This window comes from Echeneis naucrates, chromosome 8, assembly GCF_900963305.1.
Source record: "Echeneis naucrates chromosome 8, fEcheNa1.1, whole genome shotgun sequence".
Classification (NCBI taxonomy): Eukaryota; Metazoa; Chordata; class Actinopteri; order Carangiformes; family Echeneidae; genus Echeneis; species Echeneis naucrates.
The window spans coordinates 10,336,931-10,356,314 of NC_042518.1; the positions used below are offsets into that span (position 1 = coordinate 10,336,931).

The 19,384-nt window shown below is 40.2% G+C and overlaps 2 protein-coding genes across 2 annotated transcripts; one reads left to right on the forward strand and one right to left on the reverse strand.

The window, feature by feature from the left end:
- Positions 1-233: 233 nt before the first annotated feature.
- Positions 234-10,930, reverse strand: LOC115047596 (myosin heavy chain, fast skeletal muscle). The gene is made up of 41 exons (XM_029508636.1): positions 10,838-10,930; positions 10,475-10,521; positions 10,161-10,383; positions 9,838-9,981; positions 9,540-9,696; positions 9,399-9,426; positions 9,182-9,293; positions 9,000-9,092; positions 8,855-8,918; positions 8,633-8,731; positions 8,440-8,543; positions 8,215-8,353; positions 8,001-8,119; positions 7,742-7,891; positions 7,488-7,658; positions 7,092-7,398; positions 6,863-6,933; positions 6,689-6,776; positions 6,476-6,593; positions 6,227-6,350; positions 6,004-6,140; positions 5,624-5,879; positions 5,262-5,504; positions 4,984-5,160; positions 4,746-4,891; positions 4,543-4,633; positions 4,065-4,454; positions 3,821-3,947; positions 3,622-3,740; positions 3,273-3,469; positions 2,999-3,182; positions 2,736-2,901; positions 2,466-2,590; positions 2,043-2,351; positions 1,756-1,959; positions 1,548-1,673; positions 1,271-1,441; positions 1,041-1,145; positions 862-957; positions 641-772; positions 234-354 (listed from the first exon to the last, which is right to left on the reverse strand). The coding sequence occupies exons 3-41, from the start codon at positions 10,362-10,364 to the stop codon at positions 337-339; spliced, it is 5,811 nt and encodes a 1,936-aa protein (XP_029364496.1). The 5' UTR covers positions 10,365-10,383; positions 10,475-10,521; positions 10,838-10,930; the 3' UTR covers positions 234-336.
- Positions 10,931-12,921: 1,991 nt separating this feature from the next.
- xab2 (XPA binding protein 2) lies at positions 12,922-18,615 on the forward strand. The gene is made up of 19 exons (XM_029508654.1): positions 12,922-13,056; positions 13,413-13,561; positions 13,790-13,913; positions 14,037-14,234; positions 14,312-14,446; positions 14,544-14,708; positions 14,897-15,041; positions 15,139-15,290; positions 15,375-15,494; positions 15,600-15,731; positions 16,212-16,343; positions 16,517-16,630; positions 16,720-16,882; positions 17,001-17,191; positions 17,354-17,476; positions 17,571-17,742; positions 17,899-18,025; positions 18,147-18,247; positions 18,358-18,615. Exons 1-19 carry the CDS (start codon positions 13,021-13,023, stop codon positions 18,417-18,419), a joined length of 2,541 nt encoding a protein of 846 aa, XP_029364514.1. The 5' UTR covers positions 12,922-13,020; the 3' UTR covers positions 18,420-18,615.
- Positions 18,616-19,384: the final 769 nt, after the last annotated feature.

Consider the following 19,384-nt stretch of genomic DNA (forward strand, 5'->3'; position numbering starts at 1 on the left):
AAAAAAAAAAAAAAAGAAATAAGAAAAAAACAATATTTAAACTAATATTTGGACAATATTTCACATTCCCAAACAATGCTTCCGATTTTGTGCAGCTTTATACTTTCGGTTCATGATATTTAAAATTTTGTACCCACATTAGCATTTTATCTCGGGGCTTTTACAACATACCAGCGTTTCGCTGTGCAACTCAATACATATATCATGATAAAAGGAAATGACAGGATTCAGGATAGTGATGGCAATCACAGTCTTTATTGAAAAGTTAACGTGCCTCCAACAATTTCTTTCATATTTTATGAACACTGTTGAAAGGCATCAACTGGATGGCGACTCTTACTCAGCAGATTCAGACTAAAAAAAGGAGGGGAAAATAAATTAGCAAGAGCAGTTATTTCATTGAAGAGTCAAAAAATACATCAGGCTTATCTCTTTTTTATGTGGAACTTCAAATGTGAAACATTGAGTGGCAATGAGCATTGGTATCTTCAGTGACAATGCACATTTTTAATGAAATTTAATTTCAGTAGATTTGGTACTGTGAAATATCTATAGCTATGTTCGCCTACATCTTTTACGCTACGGACCTCATTAGAAGAAGATGCACACTTTTGGAAAAAAATATGATTGTAAGACTTACCTTTCCAATTTCACGGCTCTTGACTCTAAGCTTGTTGACCTGAGACTCAGCGATGTCGGCACGCTCCTGAGCTTCTTCCATCTCATGCTGAACCTTCCTGAATCTGGACATGTGAGTGTTGGCCTGTTCCTCCTGTGAAGTGTTTGGTGTTGATTTAGTTATCAGAGAGTTAGTAGTAATGATATTATTAAAATAACTGGCAGATGATGTAAATTACTTACAGCCTCCTCAGCCTGTCTCTTGTAAGCCTTGACTTTAAGCTGCAGTTTGTCCACCAGATCCTGGAGTCTGTGCATGTTCTTCTTGTCCTCCTCAGTCTATAAAAATATAAGAGATCGTAAGCGAAAGAGAATACACAACCCAGGTTTCTGGTTGTTGTTCTTTTGGTAAGGTTCATCACCTGGTAGGTCAGCTCCTTCACTCTCCTCTCATATTTACGGACTCCTTTAACAGCATCAGCTCCACGTCTCTGTTCGGTTTCAACTTCAGCCTCCAGCTCACGTACCTTTAAAGTAATGAAAAATAACACAGTATTATTTACAAAAGAGTAAGAAGTATATATTCCACACAGGAAACGCTTAATGCACCTGAAAAAATGATGTCTTATAAAGTTTTATACACAGCTCATACCCTGGCCTCCAGTTTCTGGAGCTGCTTCTTGCCACCCTTCATGGCGAGGTTCTCAGCCTCATCCAGACGATGCTGCAGGTCTTTGACTGTGACCTCCAGGTTCTTCTTCATCCTCTCCAGGTGAGCACTGGTGTCCTGCTCTTTCTTCAGCTCCTCAGCCATCATGGCAGCCTGAAATGATAAATAGTCTCTAAATCCACTTTCATCTGAAAAAAATCTGGCCGGTACTTATTGAATACAAAAAGCACATGAAGCAGTTTCTCAGACGTAAACTCACGTCAGTGATGGCCTTTTTGGCCTTCTCTTCAGCATTTCTTGCTTCCTGAACAGCATCATCCACTTCACCCTGAACTTGCACAAAGTCAGACTCCAGCTTCTTCTTGGTGTTCAGGAGACTGGTGTTCTGAATGTTTAAGAGGAGTCATGTTTAATATTTAGAATGTATTTTCCAAGGTGTGGCTTCTTCTGAATGAATTACAGCAAACCTGAGAGTGAAGCAGTCCAACACGCTCACTAGCATCAACCAGCTCCTGCTCAGCCACTTTGCGTCCTCTCTCTGTCTGTTCCAGAGCGACTCTCAGCTCCTCAATCTCAGCGATCATCAGGCCATTTCTACGTTCCACCATGGCAACCTGCTCCTTCATGTCCTCCTGTCCTCTGATAGCATCATCAAGGTGCAGTTGGGCATCCTGACATCAGGACAAAAAAACCAATATGAATTCTGCATTCTTTGTACTTGTTGCTTCTAATTAGATGATCATCTAATCCTCACCTTGAGCTGTCCCTGGACATTCCTCAGGTGTTTCTGGGCCTCAGCAGCCTGTCTGTTGGAATGGCTGAGCTGAATCTCCATCTCATTCAGGTCTCCCTCCATCTTCTTCTTCACTCTCAGGGCATCATTTCTGCTCCTGACCTCAGCATCAAGAGTGGTCTGCATGGAGTCAATCACCCTCTGGCTGTTCCTCTTGATCTGCTCCATCTCCTCATCCTTCTCTGCCAGCTTCCTGTCAACCTCACCCTTGACCTGGTTGAGCTCAAGCTGAATACGGAGAATCTTGGCCTCCTCGTGCTCCAGTGTGCCCTTAAACATTCAATCACAATCCAAAAGTTGCCTTTTTCAGAAACAAACTGTAAATATCTATATCCGCGTTAGCGTCCAGAGGTCTGAGATGTTTTATTTTAAATAAGATCATACCTCAGCTTCCTCCAGTGCTGACTGAATTTCAGCCTTCTCAGTCTCCACAGTCTTCTTGGCTTTCTCCAGTTCATGGATGGTCTTTCCAGTCTCCCCAATCTGTTCAGTCAGGTCTGAGATCTCCTCTATAAAGGAAACAAATCAAAACTGAGTTACACTTGTCCGACTACCTGAGAGCACCATATATATTGGAAATAGGATATGAGAAGTTGTTTGGCGGGATAAAGACTGATTGTCATTGTGACAATAAATATAATGAGATTGACATACGCTGCAGGTTCTTGTTCTCCCTCTTTATGGTCTCCAGATGATCCAGAGCCTCCTCATAGGAGTTCTTCATCTTGAACAACTCAGTGCTGAGAGAGCGAGCCTCCTTCTGGGCTCCCTCCAGCTCTGCCTGGCCCTCCTCATACTTCTGCTTCCATTCTGCCAGGACCTAGATTTGTATCCATTAATGAGATGATTGTTAATAATTCAGGAAAGTATGTGTTCTTAGGATGAAATTAGTTTTAATTTCCACTAAAACTTGTTACCTTATCAAAGTTCCTCTGCTTCTTGTCAAGGTTGGCAGCCAGAGCGTTAGCTCTCTCCACATCAATCATGAGGTCCTCCACCTCACCCTGCAGCCTCTGCTTGGTCTTCTCCAAAGAGGCACACTTAGAGTTCACAGCCTCAATGGACTCCTCAGCATCCTGCAGACGCTGGGCGAGCTTTTTCCTGTCATTGAGAAGAATTTGTTGTGTTTAGTTTGAGGAATAAAACACAAAAACAGATTCAGCAATGAAAAAGTGGAAAGGATGCAGGTACTTGGCCTCCTCCAGCTCCTCTGTGCGCTGGATAGCATCAGTCTCATATTTGCTTCTCCACTGAGCCACCTCACTGTTGGCCTTGGACATTCCTCTCTGCAGCTCAGCCTTGGCCTCCTGCTCCTCCTCAAACTGTTCTCTGAGCAGATCACAGTCATGGCGTGATGACTGAACAGAATGAGCCAGAGCATTCTTGGCCTGTTGTGGATTAAAAAACATTTTTAACTCAGAGATGAAGAATAAAACATTTATATTAATAAGCATATAACTGAGTTAAAAGGTATCATATAGTTATGTTACTTCATGTGGGTTTTTGGTGTCTTTCAAGATGTTTGTTCATTGTTTAATACCTTCACTTCCTCCTCAATGTGTCTCTTGAGCTCCTCAATCTGCTGAGTGAAGGCCTGTTTGCCTCTGGTCAGCTGAGAAACAAGAGCTTCTTTCTCCTCAAGCTGGCGAGAAAATTCACCTGTAATGAAGATATGCATTAATAATACAATATTATTTAAACATCATCCATAGATTGGGGTTATATGCTTTGTGACTCACCGTTCTCTGTCTGCAGTCTTGCCTTGTGTGCATTAATATCATTCAGCTGGCGAACATTCTCATCATTTTTAGCTTTCAGCTCACCAAGCTGGTCCTCAAGAGTTCTGCACATTTTCTCCAAGTTGCCCTGTCAATAACAAAACACATATTTAAGAAATGAAATGAACTGAATGATATGAAATGAAAGCCCTTCCATGAGCACAACAAAGAAGCATGGAAATATGAGGGAGCAGTAAAATCTGACCTTTGCTTTGGCCACAGCCTCCATGTTGCTGGAGAGGTCATCGATCTCCATCTTGTACTCGCTCTTCTCCTTCTCCAGCTTCTGCTTAACACGCTGGAGGTTGTCGATCTGTTCTCCCAGCTCTGCAACACTGTCAGCCTGCTTCTTGCGAAGAGCTGCTGCTGTAGCTTCATGCTGCAGGGTTGACTCTTCAAGGTCACGACGCAGCTTCTGGAACTCAGCCTCACGCTTCTTGTTCATCTCAATCTGAGCGGCTGTTGCTCCACCAGCTTCCTCAAGCCTCTCACTGATCTCCTCCAGCTCCCTGGAGAGGTCAGCTCTCTGCTTCTCAACCTTAGCCCGAGCAGCCCTCTCAGCCTCAATCTCCTCCTCCAGCTCCTCAATGCGGGCCTAGATTTCATAATAGTGGCATCAGAAGGTCACACATGTGTGGGAGTTCTCATTCACTGAGTTTACTGCTCACGTGAAGTAGTTTTACCTGGAGTTCCTTGATCTTCTTCTGAAGCTGAGCACCCAGGGACTGTTCATCCTCAATCTTGCTGAGGAGCTGGCTTATCTCAAAGTCTTTCCTAGTTGAGGAGATCAAGTATTCTTTCACTGTCATAATCCTGACTGGTGTTGCAATGTAATGTTTGAGAAGATGGAAATAGGACTGATAAAATAGAACAAACAAAAACCTACTTCTTGATTTTCTCATCAGACTGCTGCTTGTCATTCTCCAGATCCATAATGGATTCCTGGGCCAGTTTCAGATCTCCCTCAAGCTTCCTCTTGGCTCTCTCAAGGTCCATGCGGAGCTTCTTCTCTTGCTCCAGTGATCCCTCAAGCTACAAAATAATATGGACATTTTAGACAAAGACACTTTTGTCTATTTACAGAGCAAAAGTACAAAGCCGAAAACAAACTGTTGCTTTCTTACATCGTCCACTTGCTGTTCCAGCTTGGTCTTGGCCTTGGTCAGAGTGTTGACTTTGTCTTCCTCTGCCTGGAGATCATCCAGTGTTTGCTGGTGGGCCTCTTGGAGAGCCTTCTTCTCTTTGGTCAACTTGGCGATGGCCTCATCTTGAGATGCCATCTCCTCAGTGAGGTTTTTCACCTGAAGTTACAGAGGAAGAACATCGTACACTGTGTTTAAATCAGCTCTGTTGACCATAAATATGTATATGTACATGTATTTGTGGAGCATTTCATTTGAACCTTGTTTTCAGTGGCATGTTTCTCCTTCTCCACTTTAGCCAGGGTGAGCTCCAAGTCATCAATGTCCTTCTTCAGCTCAGAGCATTCATCCTCCAGCTTCCTCTTCTTGGCAGTCAGCTCAGCATTGATTTCCTCTTCATCCTCCAGTCTCTCAGTTGTCTCTTTGAGTTTGGCCTCCATCTGGATCTTGCTCTTAATGAGTCCCTCACACCTTTCCTCAGCATCTGAGAGGTTCTCAGTTTCCTGTAAAAGCGCACATGAGGATTTATTTTGACTGAATCGAAAAGCCCTTGCAAGGACTGCAAATACTGAGCTCATGGAATTGTTTCATTGTCACTTGATCAAACGTCTTGGCTACTCACAGCAGCCACTTGCAGTTGCAGGTCATTCTTCTCCTGCAGCAGGGAAACCATCTTCTCTTCCAGCTCCTTCTTCTTGGCCAGAGCAGTAGCCAAGTCTGATTGCATTTTGTCATAGTTCTCCTTCATCTGCTGCAGCTCCTTCTCAGTCTCTGCACTCTTCAGAAGAGGCTTGACCTTGAAGTAAAGTTTCAACCATGGCCAATTTTTGACATTCATGAATGAGCGGATGTTGTACTGAATGGAGAAGATTGATTCCCTGGAAAAATAAAAATCATAGATCATATGATTTGTAATGTAATAGGTATTAGCAAATGTGATATCTATGAATATTGAAATATCTATATAGCTGGACAGTAGCGTTTTGAGTCTTGAAATCCTACCTCCTCTCCATCATCTTAACAAACTCCTTCCTCATGACATATCCTCTGCAGAGAGCCTGAGTCATGGTCACCAGCTCAGCCAGTTTTTCATCTCTCATCTCCTCCAGGAGACCCAGCAGACCAGCTTTGAAGAACACCTATGGTGTCGAGTTAAGTAAACCAACTGTCAGTACACGTGAATGTTGCAGGATGTATACACCTGATCTTTAATGCAGCATTGTACCTTAGTGTGTCCAAACTTGTACTGAGTGTGGTCCACATCAATGGATCCCAGCAGCTTCTCTGAAGCTTTCTTGTTGTCAATGAACTGTCCCTCAGGGATGACACTGGCATTCAAAACTTTGTATCTACAAGAAATTATTGTGCTTTTACTGTCTGTAATACAACGCATTCAAAATTCTGTCATGGCAACATGACAGGTTTTCATCTGTTTGTTCAGTTTAATTTGATATAAAGTGCAAAATATTATCACCTCTGCTTGAAGTCACCGTAGAGGATTCTGCTGGGGAAACCCTTTCTGCAGATTCTGATGCCCTCCAGCACACCGTTACACCTCAGCTGGTGGATAACCAAGGCGTTCTCCATGAGACCTAGGCAATGCAAACATGTTTTTGTTAAAATATGCCTTTGGTTATCGCTTACTGACTTACACAAAATATATAAAGGTCCTTTAGTAACATCTTACCTGGGGTCTTTGTTTCATTGGGAATCAGGCAACGCACAAAGTGAGGATGGGTGCTCCTTAAGTTGGTCATCAGTTTGCCCAAGTTCTCCTGTGGATCATAATAATGTGATAGAGGTCATTTCAATCTGAGACATTTAATTGCATGTTGAATCAAAAATATGAAACCATACATACCCTGAAAAGAGCAGACACGGTCTGGAAGGAACCACCCTTCTTCTTACCCTTCTTACCACCACCAGAAGCCTCTGTATTGCAATACATTTAATTTTATTTCATTGAGGTCCCCAAAAAGAATGCCAACAATGTCACAGAGCCATTGCCTTTGTTTTATCTATCTAGGTTCATATTCACTATATACGTTTTATACAAGATTTATCGTAGTTTTAACTAATCACATTCTTACCTTCAGCACCAGCATGGGCTGCATACAGGTGACTAAGCAGTTTGTTTGAAGACTTCTGGTAGAGCTGAACAACTGAGTCATTCAGTGGGTCCTTGTTCTTGTCCAGCCAGCCAGTGATATTGTAGTCCACAGTACCAGCATAGTGAACCAGGGAGAAGTGGGCCTCAGCTTTGCCCTTTGCTGGTTTTGGCTTCTCAAAGGCCTTGGTTTTACCAAGATGCTGATCGTGCAGCTTGTTCTTGAAGGTTGTGTCAGAGGCCTTGGGGAACATGCACTCCTCTTCAAGGATGGAGAAGATGCCCATTGGCTGAGAAGAGTTTACATTTTACATACATTTTAACGTTGATGAACAGAAGTTAGAAAAATGCACTAATGTTTAACTGGGTGGCTGCTCACCTTCTCAATAAGCTCAATGCAGGCAGCCAAGTCCATACCGAAGTCAATGAACTCCCATTCAATGCCTTCTTTCTTGTACTCCTCTTGCTCCAGGACAAACATGTGGTGGTTGAAAAACTGTTGCAGTTTCTCGTTGGTGAAGTTGATGCACAGTTGCTCCAAGCTGTTGAACTGGAATTGCAGAAAGATGTTAAATTCTGTGGAAACATTTTGTGGACCTTAAGAAGTGCTCAGATATGTCTCAGCATACTTACATCAAAGATCTCAAATCCAGCAATGTCCAACACTCCAATGAAGAACTGTCTGGGCTGCTTTGTGTCCAGCATCTCATTGATACGGATGACCATCCACAAGAACATTTTCTCATAGATAGACTTGCAAAGGGCCATAGTGGCATTGTTGACCTAAAAGGACATTGAAGCATTACATTTATTCTCCTGCATGATGCTGCATCATTACAAATATGAAAAAGCCTCACAAAGTTCCAGACAGTTGATTTCCTTCTTTAATTACCTGAGGAACGGTCTGACCTTTGGTGACCATTTCATTGCCGACCTTGACTCTTGGGTAGCACAGAGCTTTCAGCATATCAGCTGAGTTCAGACCCAAAAGGTAGGCGATTTTATCAGCCACTGATAGGAAGAAAGAAACAACATATTAGATACACATGAATTTCAGAAGGATTTTCCATACCATAAAATCTGCATGGTGAGAATGGTGTTATTACCCTCAGTGCCATCAGGCTCAGCCTGCTCCTCGCGCTGCTTCTGCTTGAATTTCATGTTGCCATGATGCATCACAGCACCAGTGAGCTTGTAGATGTTGATTTTCTCATCAGCAGTGAAGCCCAAGATGTCAATAGCAGTCTGGAAGTTAAATGAAGGAAACTAATTGGTATCTGAAAACATTTGTCTCAGTGTACTCAGTGTCTATTTCTCTAACTTCATCTTACATCTGTAGCAATGAACTCCTCCACATCATCGATGCTTTTGACAGTGATTTCACCCTGGCTGATCATTGGGTAGTCATAGGGGTTGGTGGTGATCAGAAGAGCCTCTAGAAGAAGAGAGCAGAAAATGAATGAGTTTTCTTCCTGATATTTGTTGTAGTTTATAATTTAAAATGAAAGAAGTCCACCAGCATACCCAGCAGCTCAGGCTTGTGGCCAGTCATCAGCTGATAGAAGATATGGTAGCTCCTCTCAGCAGACAGCTGGAAGGTCACACGGGACTTCTCCAGCAGATCTATGTTTGACAAATCACAGACAATATATTTAACTTATGATGTCAATGAGAAAAAAAATTTTTGAACGTAAGATTAAATACAAAAAACTATCATGAATGAACAAAATGTAGAAAACAACTTACATGTCTCAATATCAGCTGAGGCCAGTTTGCCAGTGGTACCAAAGTGAATTCTGATGAATTTACCCTAAACATGTCAAATTTAGGCTCTTAGATCATTGATAAGAGAACCAAAGAACAAATATGGATTTTAATTATTTTTACTTACAAAACGAGAGGAATTGTCATTCCTGATGGTCTTGGCGTTACCATAGGCCTCAAGCAGAGGGTTGGCTGCAATGATCTGATCTTCCAGTGAACCCTTAAAATATATATTTCGTAGCTTATTTACAGTCCGATAACAGACATGGCAAGAATTTAACTGTCTTTCAGCAAAGACACTCATTTTACCTGCATTTTTCCAGGTCCTGCCTCAGCTTTCTTTGCTCCAGCCACTGCAATTGTTGCAAAGTACTGGATGACACGCTTGGTGTTGACAGTCTTTCCTGCACCGGATTCTCCACTGGGGGTAGAAAAGGATAATTGGAGATTTTTTGTTTCTTTGTTTTTATCTGTTTTCCATATCTGAAAATTTCTGATAATATAATTAAGTTTGTATAATACTCACGTGATGAGGATAGACTGGTTCTCACGATCTGAAATTAACAGATCATGTTAAATTCATTCACAACATTAAACCCTATATAGTTGAGTATGACACGTGCCTTGTTAAATGTGACATGTGTCCTCTTTATATATAATATCTTACCTGTGAGCATGAACTGATAGGCATTGTCAGAGATGGAGAAGATGTGGGGCGGAGCCTCAACCCTCTTCTTTCCTCTGTATGCCACAACAACCTTAGCATCGTACACAGGAAGCCACTTGTAGGGATTCACGACCACACAGAACAATCCAGAGTAGGTCTGTTGAAAGAGAGAGGGAAATACACTCTGGTTCTTTTTACCTCTATATTTAATATTTAAACCATTTCAATATGAAAAATAAATAAATTGTAGTCTTGGGGGACGAAAGGGGACAAATTAAGTGTTAAGTTGCATACTCACGTAGATCATCCATGATGCATAACGCTCTTTGAGGTTATACAACACACAAGGCTCATTGAGGTGGGTCATCATGGCCATGTCCTCAATTTTGTCAAACTTGGGAGGATTCCTGGGATGGATATCATCCTCCTTTACAGTAAGTGTCTGTATAAGAAATAAAGTCCATATTTTAGCTTTGTTAATGTTGCTTTTTTCTTTTATAAAGATAACACGTGTAAAGTTTTACCGGTAAGATACAATCTACTTTCACAGTTGAGTTAAGACAACATGCAGACAATTATAGTTTTAGTATAGTATTTCGAAATGTATAATTATCCACCTACCTTTCCCCCATCACACTCCACAGTGGCTTTGCCACCCTCTTTCTTCACAAGTTTACCCTTAAGGTACATCTCCTCAACATCAGCCACAAAGTAGGCAGTTTTGGCATCAAAAGGGGTGTTTTGTGCCTCAATCCTCTCTCTCTCTGGCTTCCGGAGGTAAATGGCCGCCGGGCCATACTGCTCCATTTCTGCGTCCGTACTCATTGTGGCACTTTAGATGATACTAAAAAAGTAAAAGTTGGCAACAGTGGTAAATGTTTTTGCCATTATTTGTATTCGATTATGGAGGCTGTGCTCCTGCAGACATTACTTACCTCAGTATCCCAGCTGAGTGTCACAGGTCCGTTGTTGTTTAAGGATACTTTTAAAGAGAGATTGAGATGGTCAATTAAGTAGGAGTAATCACGACTTGTCTTTTACATTTAAATCTCTTCCATGTTTAGTATTAAGAGTAGTTGAATTCCTTTTTTAACAACTTTGTAAGTAATATTTTTTATCAGTATTATCACTTAATATGGGCCTGACATTAATAACATAATGAAGGGTCAAATCGATAGTGAGAATTATTGACATGAACAACATAATAAAGAGTCACACTGAGAGTAAAAAGTAATGTGACATTAGTGAAATATTCAATAAAATCAAATTTCTTGAGATTAAGCACACAAAGCACTAACCTGGGTGGGATGCCTTTCAGTTCTCAGACGACTCTGAAGCTGCTTCTTTTATAGAGGCTTGGACTGCCTGGTCAGCAGCAGCCTGCCTCTCAATTTGGTCAACGATCCCTGCCATCCCAACCCTCATCAAGTCACATTCCAGGTTTAGGAGGCTTTTTTGCTTCACTTTTAAATAGCAAAAAAACAAGAAAATATATATATTTTTCCAATTCCTAACAAGCTACAATCACAATTTTAATACAGTTTTAAGCAAGACTAAAAATGTAATTGTAAAAATTAAGTTAAAGAAGAAGTCCAGAACTGTTTTATTTCATGAGTAACTGTATATTTGTTAATAACATATGTAACATATGCAAATCAATAATATAAAAATGTAAATAACATGGCAAATAAATAATCAAAATAATATGACATGGGAGCGTTGATGTCCCTTTCTGAATCTATAAACTCTTTGCTATTAGTTACCCCTAAATGTCATTAGTATTAAGTATCATAGTGTCAGCTTGAACACATTTCAAATCTTTCAAATACTGTAAATCTGAATATTATGAAGATTTTGGACTATCACTAACATCAATAAAATAGTAGTAGTAATAATAATAAGAATAATAATTTGTCTTGTAGAGAAGTATTACATTTAACTTCCTCCTGTCAAAATTTGAGAGTGATCGTAATGTAAAAAGTATATGTACAAATCCACAGTGCACACTCTGAATTTTTAACACTAATTTGCTCCAACAAATAAACTGCTTGGATAAATTTAGATTATGTCTAACTCAAGAGGGATTTCATAATTTTATAATGAGGTGTTGTCTGTATTTACCCTCGCAATTAGACATGGCCATAGCCAGGAATGGAACTTAATTTTGGAGAAGCACCCAAGAGTTGCTGGTATACAGTTGCAGGCCCTTGGCACATCTCATATTCCTCTAATAAAATCGAATGTAAGGCCCTTCCATGAAGTTCAAGTCATATCACACCTTGCCTTAAAAGGACGAGAAACATGTTTGCCAGCCAGGCTTAGATAAGACCTATATTAAGTCCTACTTGCATGTCAAAGCTCTTTATCCTTGTGCCACATTTGATTCTAAGTTGTTGCTGTTATGGAAACTCTGTGTCCTTGAAAATTATATGACTCCAGTTTTCAACATTGCATTGCATGGCATTGGCTCCAAAATTAAAATAGCATTCATCATCATAAAAACAACCGATAAGTATCCAAAGGCCTTTTGGAAGCACTTAGATTGATGCATAGTATAATATTTTTTAAATAAATGTTATTACTTTACATTCAACCATATAAGTGTAATCATAACACACTTTTAGAGTTTGGCTGTAGAATTCATTTTAAATATTTGCATCCCTTTGACTAAAGTAGGTACAGCAAGACTCGGGCACTCAGGCATCACTCACAGCTGGTCTATGCAGGTACATTAATATATTAAAAGATCTAATATGATTTGTGAATGCTAATAATGAGGACAAATATTTAATCCTTGCAGTAAAACATGGCAGGCAGGGGCACTGTGTTTAAATATATAGAGACTTGAGGCCATTAAAAAAAAAGTCATAGTGAATGCATTTTGTGCACTGTAAAGTAGAAAGAAAAAGAATGGCCTTTGCGTTTCATATGGAGATATTTTGGCTCAAATATCGTGGCTGTCATATGAGCTGTAATAACTTGTTGCTTCGTTTTGCACCGGGCACAATTTAGCTGGAGCAGTTCTTTCCTTGTGGAGTGAAAGAAGAAGCAGTTCTTCGCTGGGCTTTCTTTGAGTTTAAGACTCAGTGTGTAGCTTGTTTGTAATTCAAGGCTGAAGGAATTGCAAACATATAAACAAATTGCAGGCTAAATAACTTAGCATTTTGGATAGAAAGAGTCACATTTTAATATGATTTCAGCTGGCACGTACGCTAAAACAAACCTACTCTAAATGAATAATTAAAGTTTGACATAGATGCGGCCCTTGTGGGGCTTTCTAACTGTGCATCAACTGCGGACTACAAACGTTCTGACGTTTGTAGTTTTTCGCCCATCTTAACGGGGCGACGTAGTGTGTGACGAAACCGGAAATGTCGTATGAGATTGCACGCTCAGAAGAGTCCGCAACCGAGTGCTAGCTAAAGTTAGCATCACATATTATCATCCAAAGCCTTTACTCCACCATTCCCTCTATAGGAAAATGCCTTCGTTAAACGGAAAAACCAATGTTATGTTTGTAAGTTATACGATACTGTTATATTAGCGTTAGTTGAGACCAAAGATTAGCTAGTCAGCGTTACTGGTTGCGTCTAACTGGAGAAGTTGCATTGTGCGTTAATGTTCTTATAAAGTTAAATATTTATAGTTAGCACCTTGAGGGTTTGAAAATTATATCAAATCTCAACTCGCGTAGAGATATTCTTGATCTGCTCATGGCTGGTTTCATTTGGAAGTTGTTAACGTTGTGGTAACGTCACGCTGCCGCGCTAATGTTAGCTTTAGCAGACACGATGTTAACCAATTGAAAAGTGGTTACGATTGAGCTTCTGTTGACTTTCGTGTGTCTTGTCCTGCGATTTCTGATCATGTTAGGAGGACGACGATCTGCCATACGAAGAGGAGATTATAAGGAATCCATACTCAGTCAAGTGCTGGATGCGGTACATCGAGTTCAAACAAAATGCACCCAAATCCATCCTGAACATGATATATGAGCGGGCTCTGAAAGAGCTGCCTGGCAGGTAACTAACTAACAGGGAAACTTAAATGGGAAAAAAACTACAAATGATTGCATCCTTGTAAAGCTACAATTTTATGGAAACTACTTCACAGTCGTGTTTGAAGCAGCTAAAGTTGATCATCGGTTAAGAATTGTCACCCAAAATGTGACAAACATTGTCATAATAATTGGACACCATTTGACTTTGCTTATGGCCTTATGCCTTGTAATAACAAATGTCCTTTTGCAGTTATAAGCTATGGTACAGTTATCTACGAGAGAGACGAAAACAAGTCAAAGGAAAATGTATCACAGAACCAGGCTATGAAGAAGTCAACAATTGCCATGAAAGGGCACTGGTGTTCATGCACAAGGTAATATCTCAAATAAAACTCCATGATGAACATATTGAAAGAAAAAACATTAATAAAACATTAACATTATACTGTAGTTTAAGGAAGTTGTGATGGAAAATAATCTGTCTTTACTCAAACTAGATGCCCAGAATATGGCTCGATTACTGCCAGTTCCTTGTGTCTCAGTGCAAGATCACAAGGAGCCGACGTACTTTTGACCGTGCACTCCGAGCACTTCCTGTTACTCAGCACCCACGCATCTGGCCTCTGTATCTCCGCTTTGTTCGCAACTTACCCCTGCCTGAGACAGCAATCCGTGTGTACCGTAGGTACCTAAAGGTGAGATCATGACCATTACAGTGCAGAATTTTCGACATGAATGAATGTCTTTAAATTGTGTTCTTTGTGCCATGTAGCTTTCTCCAGAGAATGCAGAGGAATACATAGACTACTTACGGTCTGTTGGCCGCTTGGATGAAGCAGCTGTACGACTCGCAGCTATTGTTAATGACGAAAGTTTTGTGTCCAAAGAGGGCAAGTCCAACTATCAGGCAAGATTTTATTCCCAGCATGTCTTTTGTCATGTTATTATTTCATGGCAAAATACAAAAATGTTAATTTCATTTAATAAATCTTTTTTCTTAACAGCTGTGGCATGAGCTGTGCGACCTGATCTCTCAGAACCCCGATAAGGTGACCTCTCTAAATGTAGGAGCTATCATCCGTGGAGGCCTCACTCGCTTCACAGACCAGCTTGGAAAACTTTGGTGCTCTTTAGCTGACTACTACATCAGGAGTGGCCACTTTGAGAAAGTGTGTTTCTGCTATATAGATAATTTTCGTACATACAATTATGCTCCTGATATACTGAACATTGTTTGTCAAAAATGTTGATCTGTAGTAAGCCTATTAGTTTGATTGAGTTGCCATAACACTAACGTGCATGCTAGTTTGACTGGTTTTTGACCTGAGTGTGATTATTTAGTTTCCGTCTTTCTCAGGCTCGTGATGTGTATGAGGAGGCCATCCTTACAGTGGTAACAGTAAGGGATTTCACACAAGTGTTTGACAGCTATGCCCAATTTGAAGAGAGCATGATTGCTGCCAAGATGGAGACCACTGCTGAGATGGGGCAGGATGAAGATGGTTTGTATGAATTAATCGATGTAAATGTAAGTGCTATATGTCCCTGCTTCCATTTCTCTTCTCAAACATATTGTACTCTTTGTCCCTTTATTCCCAGATGACATAGATCTAGAACTTAGACTGGCTCGCTTTGAGCAACTGATAGCACGGCGGCCCCTCCTCTTAAACAGCGTGCTGCTGAGGCAGAACCCTCATAATGTTCATGAATGGCATAAAAGGGTCAAATTGTATGAGGGCAATCCTCGTCAGGTAAGTAAGAAAGACAGGGCAGTGTACACACTTTATAATGGGAACAACCAACCTATTAAGTAATATTTACCATTTTCTTTGCAGATTATTAACACATATACTGAGGCAGTACAGACTGTGGATCCAATGAAGGCCACTGGGAAGCCTCACTCTCTCTGGGTCTCCTTTGCCAAATTCTATGAGGAAAATGAGCAGCTTGATGATGTAAGTCACAGATGTTCATGGAGTGGGTCTCAATCCCTCTATGTCTCCAATGTGATGTTTTTCTATGTTCTTGATTTGTGTTATATTTACTGACTTATCACTCAGGCCAGGACAATCTTTGAGAAGGCTACCAAGGTCAACTACAAACAGGTGGATGATCTTGCTGCAGTGTGGTGCGAATATGGAGAGATGGAGCTACGCCATGAGAACTATGAACAGGCACTGCGCATACTGAGGGTGAGACAAATGCATCACAGCTTCAGGCATTACTGCGGGTGCAGTCAAGATGTGCATTTAGTAACATCTAGTGGCAGGACTAATAAACTGCAAGAGTATATATTGTCTACTTAACACCTCCTTAACTGAAATAGTGAACTATAGTCAAAAACAAATTTATACTGTAATATTGTTGTTCTTGTTTTTATGGTGAAAGAAAATCAAGTGGGTAGTTTGTGTCTTGGTGATTGTCAAGCATCCATTGAAAATTTTATCTGGGACATCTCTGCTTATTCAGAGATCTTGTACTCACAGCAACAGAAATAATTGGAAAGGGTAGCAACAACTACATGCCCCTCATCATGACTTGTGGAAAATTTGAGAAAGTCGTGAAATAGCCCTTCTAGAGGCAAGTTTTAATATATTTGAACCTTCTCTGATTTAGCTTGTAATTGCCTTATTGATATCATGTATACATTTTTTTCAATGATTTCACTGCAGAAAGCTACAGCCATCCCATCCAAGAAAGCAGAGTACTTTGATGCATCCGAACCAGTCCAGAACAGAGTGTACAAGTCTTTGAAGGTTTGGTCTATGCTGGCAGACTTGGAGGAGAGCCTTGGCACCTTTCAGGTACGCCAACTGTATGCATTATGAGTTTCCAGTGTATCATACGAGTAAACAAAATGTAATAGGTTTAAATCACATGGTAGATGCTATGATATTAAGTGGTGATCTAAGACTCTGTGTCTCTGTGAGGTACAGATGTTTGATGTTTTTTCTCTGATTTCTGTTCCTTTCATCAGTCTACAAAAGCAGTGTATGACCGCATTATTGACCTCCGCATCGCAACGCCACAGATAGTTATCAACTATGCCATGTTTCTTGAAGAGCACAACTACTTTGAAGAAAGTTTCAAAGTAAGACCATGCCAGCAATGAAATAAACCCACGTTTGTTTTCAGCATATGTCCAGAACCCATGTTAAAAACTCTTTAATGTAATTTTAGGCATATGAGCGTGGTATCGCTCTCTTCAGGTGGCCAAACGTTTATGACATCTGGAACACTTACCTCACCAAGTTCATTGATCGCTATGGGGGCAAGAAATTGGAGAGAGCTAGAGATTTATTTGAACAAGCTTTGGATGGCTGCCCTGCCAAGTTTGCCAAGAGTAAGTAGCTTTGTTATAGAAACACTGGCAACCCTTGGATATTCAAGAATGTTTTTCTTCGTAAAAAATACAAGGACACCACATTTACTGCATTCCCCCCTTTTTTTTTTTTTTTCAGCCATTTACCTGTTGTATGCCAAATTGGAGGAAGAGTACGGTTTGGCACGACATGCTATGGCTGTCTATGAAAGAGCAACACAGGCAGTAGAAACAGAAGAGAGACACCACATGTTCAATATCTACATCAAGAGAGCAGCTGAAATTTACGGAGTTACCTATACAAGAGCAATTTACCAGAAAGCTATTGAGGTATAGTAACATTATTTTTGCTGTAATTAATTGAGTGAATATACCTATATTGTCTTTTTAAATAATTCTCTTTTCTGAAAAAGTGAAAATTACATATTGTGTTCTATTAAATAAATGTATTCAGATTGATTCAGATGACTGATTCAGATTTTATTTATCCAGGTTCTTCCAGACGAACATGCCAGGGACATGTGTCTGCGATTTTCTGACATGGAGAGTAAATTAGGAGAGATTGATCGGGCCAGAGCTATCTACTCCTACTGCTCCCAGATCTGTGACCCAAGGGTGAGCTAAATCAGCCTTGATATCACCACTTTCTGAATAAAATGTAATATTTCTATCAATGATGTGCTACTTATTTATGAACTTGGCTTCTCAGGTGACAGCCAATTTCTGGCAGACCTGGAAAGAATTTGAAATCCGCCATGGAAATGAGGACACTATTAGAGAAATGCTGAGGATCAAACGTAGCGTCCAGGCAACATACAACACGCAGGTCAACTTTATGTCCTCCCAGATGCTGAAGGCCACGACAAGCGCCACAGGCACTGGTGAGGAAGCTTCCACAAGCTTATTTGTGTCTGAAAAATGTTTTTTGCACGAGGCTGGTACTATCAATACACTACATAGATTGGATGGGACATCAGGGAAATGTTTGAATTAAATTGATACGGTTACATGTTTACGTACGACCATTTTTTGTCCAGTGTCAGATCTTGCCCCAGGCCAGATGGGAATTGATGACATGAAGATGTTGGAGCAGAAAGCACAACAGCTTGCTGCGGAAGCTGAGCAGGACAAGCCCAAGCCTAAAGAGAAAATTCTATTTGTCAGGTTAGTTGATCTTTTTACTGAAAAAGATCTCTCTCCAAAATGTTCATGTGTGGATTTATTTATTTAAGAAATCGGACATGACAGATACATTAAAGTCATATTCTCCTTGTGTGCTATACAGGAGTGATACTTCTCGCAGTGAGTTGGCTGAGCTTTCCAAACAAGCTAATCCTGATGAGATTGACATTGATGATGATGATGACGAAGACCAAGAACCAGATGGTGAGTGACACAGTGCTTGCCTCCCAAAGCGTAACTGAAAGATTAACATTATTCATATTTTACTCATGACAAATCATGTATTAATTGTCTTACTTTCTTGGCCTTTACAGAGGTGCAGCTCGAACAAAAGAGTGTCCCCACAGCTGTGTTTGGAGGGCTTAAAGATGAATGAAAGGCACATTACTCACAGAATTTTGCAAAGATGCAACCTTCAGACCAGTAGTTTGACTAATCAAAAGACTGTATGTCATAGGCTGACTTATTGCATTTCTATATGTATTTCTTGGGTTTGGACTGGACAGATTAACCTTTTAGTTTTGGCCACATGGTGTCAGTCTTTCTCAAGAATAAACCTCAAGATAAATGGCTATTGAGTTGTTTTCTACAGGGAAATGCCTATGGGAGTTATACAGTAATTGTAAGTGAATAAAATATAGTTGTCTTAGTTATCAAATGTAATTCTGTAAAAAATTAAAAGTGAAAAATCTTTTGTATGCTTAATAAACACTGAGCTCTTTCTCAGACAGGAAGCTCTGCCCTAGAAAACATAGGGGAGGAGCATAGTTTCTACAACAGGGAGCATTCATTTAAAAGAGGAGCTGAGTATTCAAGCCTCATGCAGTCGGCCTCAGGATCAGTAGTTTCAAAGAACAGAGACATCCCAAGACAGAACTCTTTATAAACACATTGCAATCCCATTGTTGAAATCATGCTTTTAATGTATTGCTTGAACATTTGTACACTGATGGAGAAAAAGGCCATATAAAATTTGAAACAACTTGTGGCCAACAGAACTTACTGTAAATGCAAACTAAGAAATGCTCACGGTTCACTGGTTACATTGTTTTTTACAGTATTAAAAATGTGGGTATACAAGATGCTGCACATTTTCTTACTGCCATACTATATAATTTTGAAATATTTATCAAGTGTGTGCCATCACTTTTTGTTGTGTCAGGCTGGCCACTGAATCTCTCTGAATCTTTTCCTACAATTTCTTTAAAATAAAGTCATAATAAAAATTGACTTGCAGAGATCTAGCTTCAACTTAGACGTGAGTTTGTGGGAGAATTTCACTAAAATTCAATTGTTGATGTTGCATGACACACATTATCTTGCAAACTATCTTGATAGAAA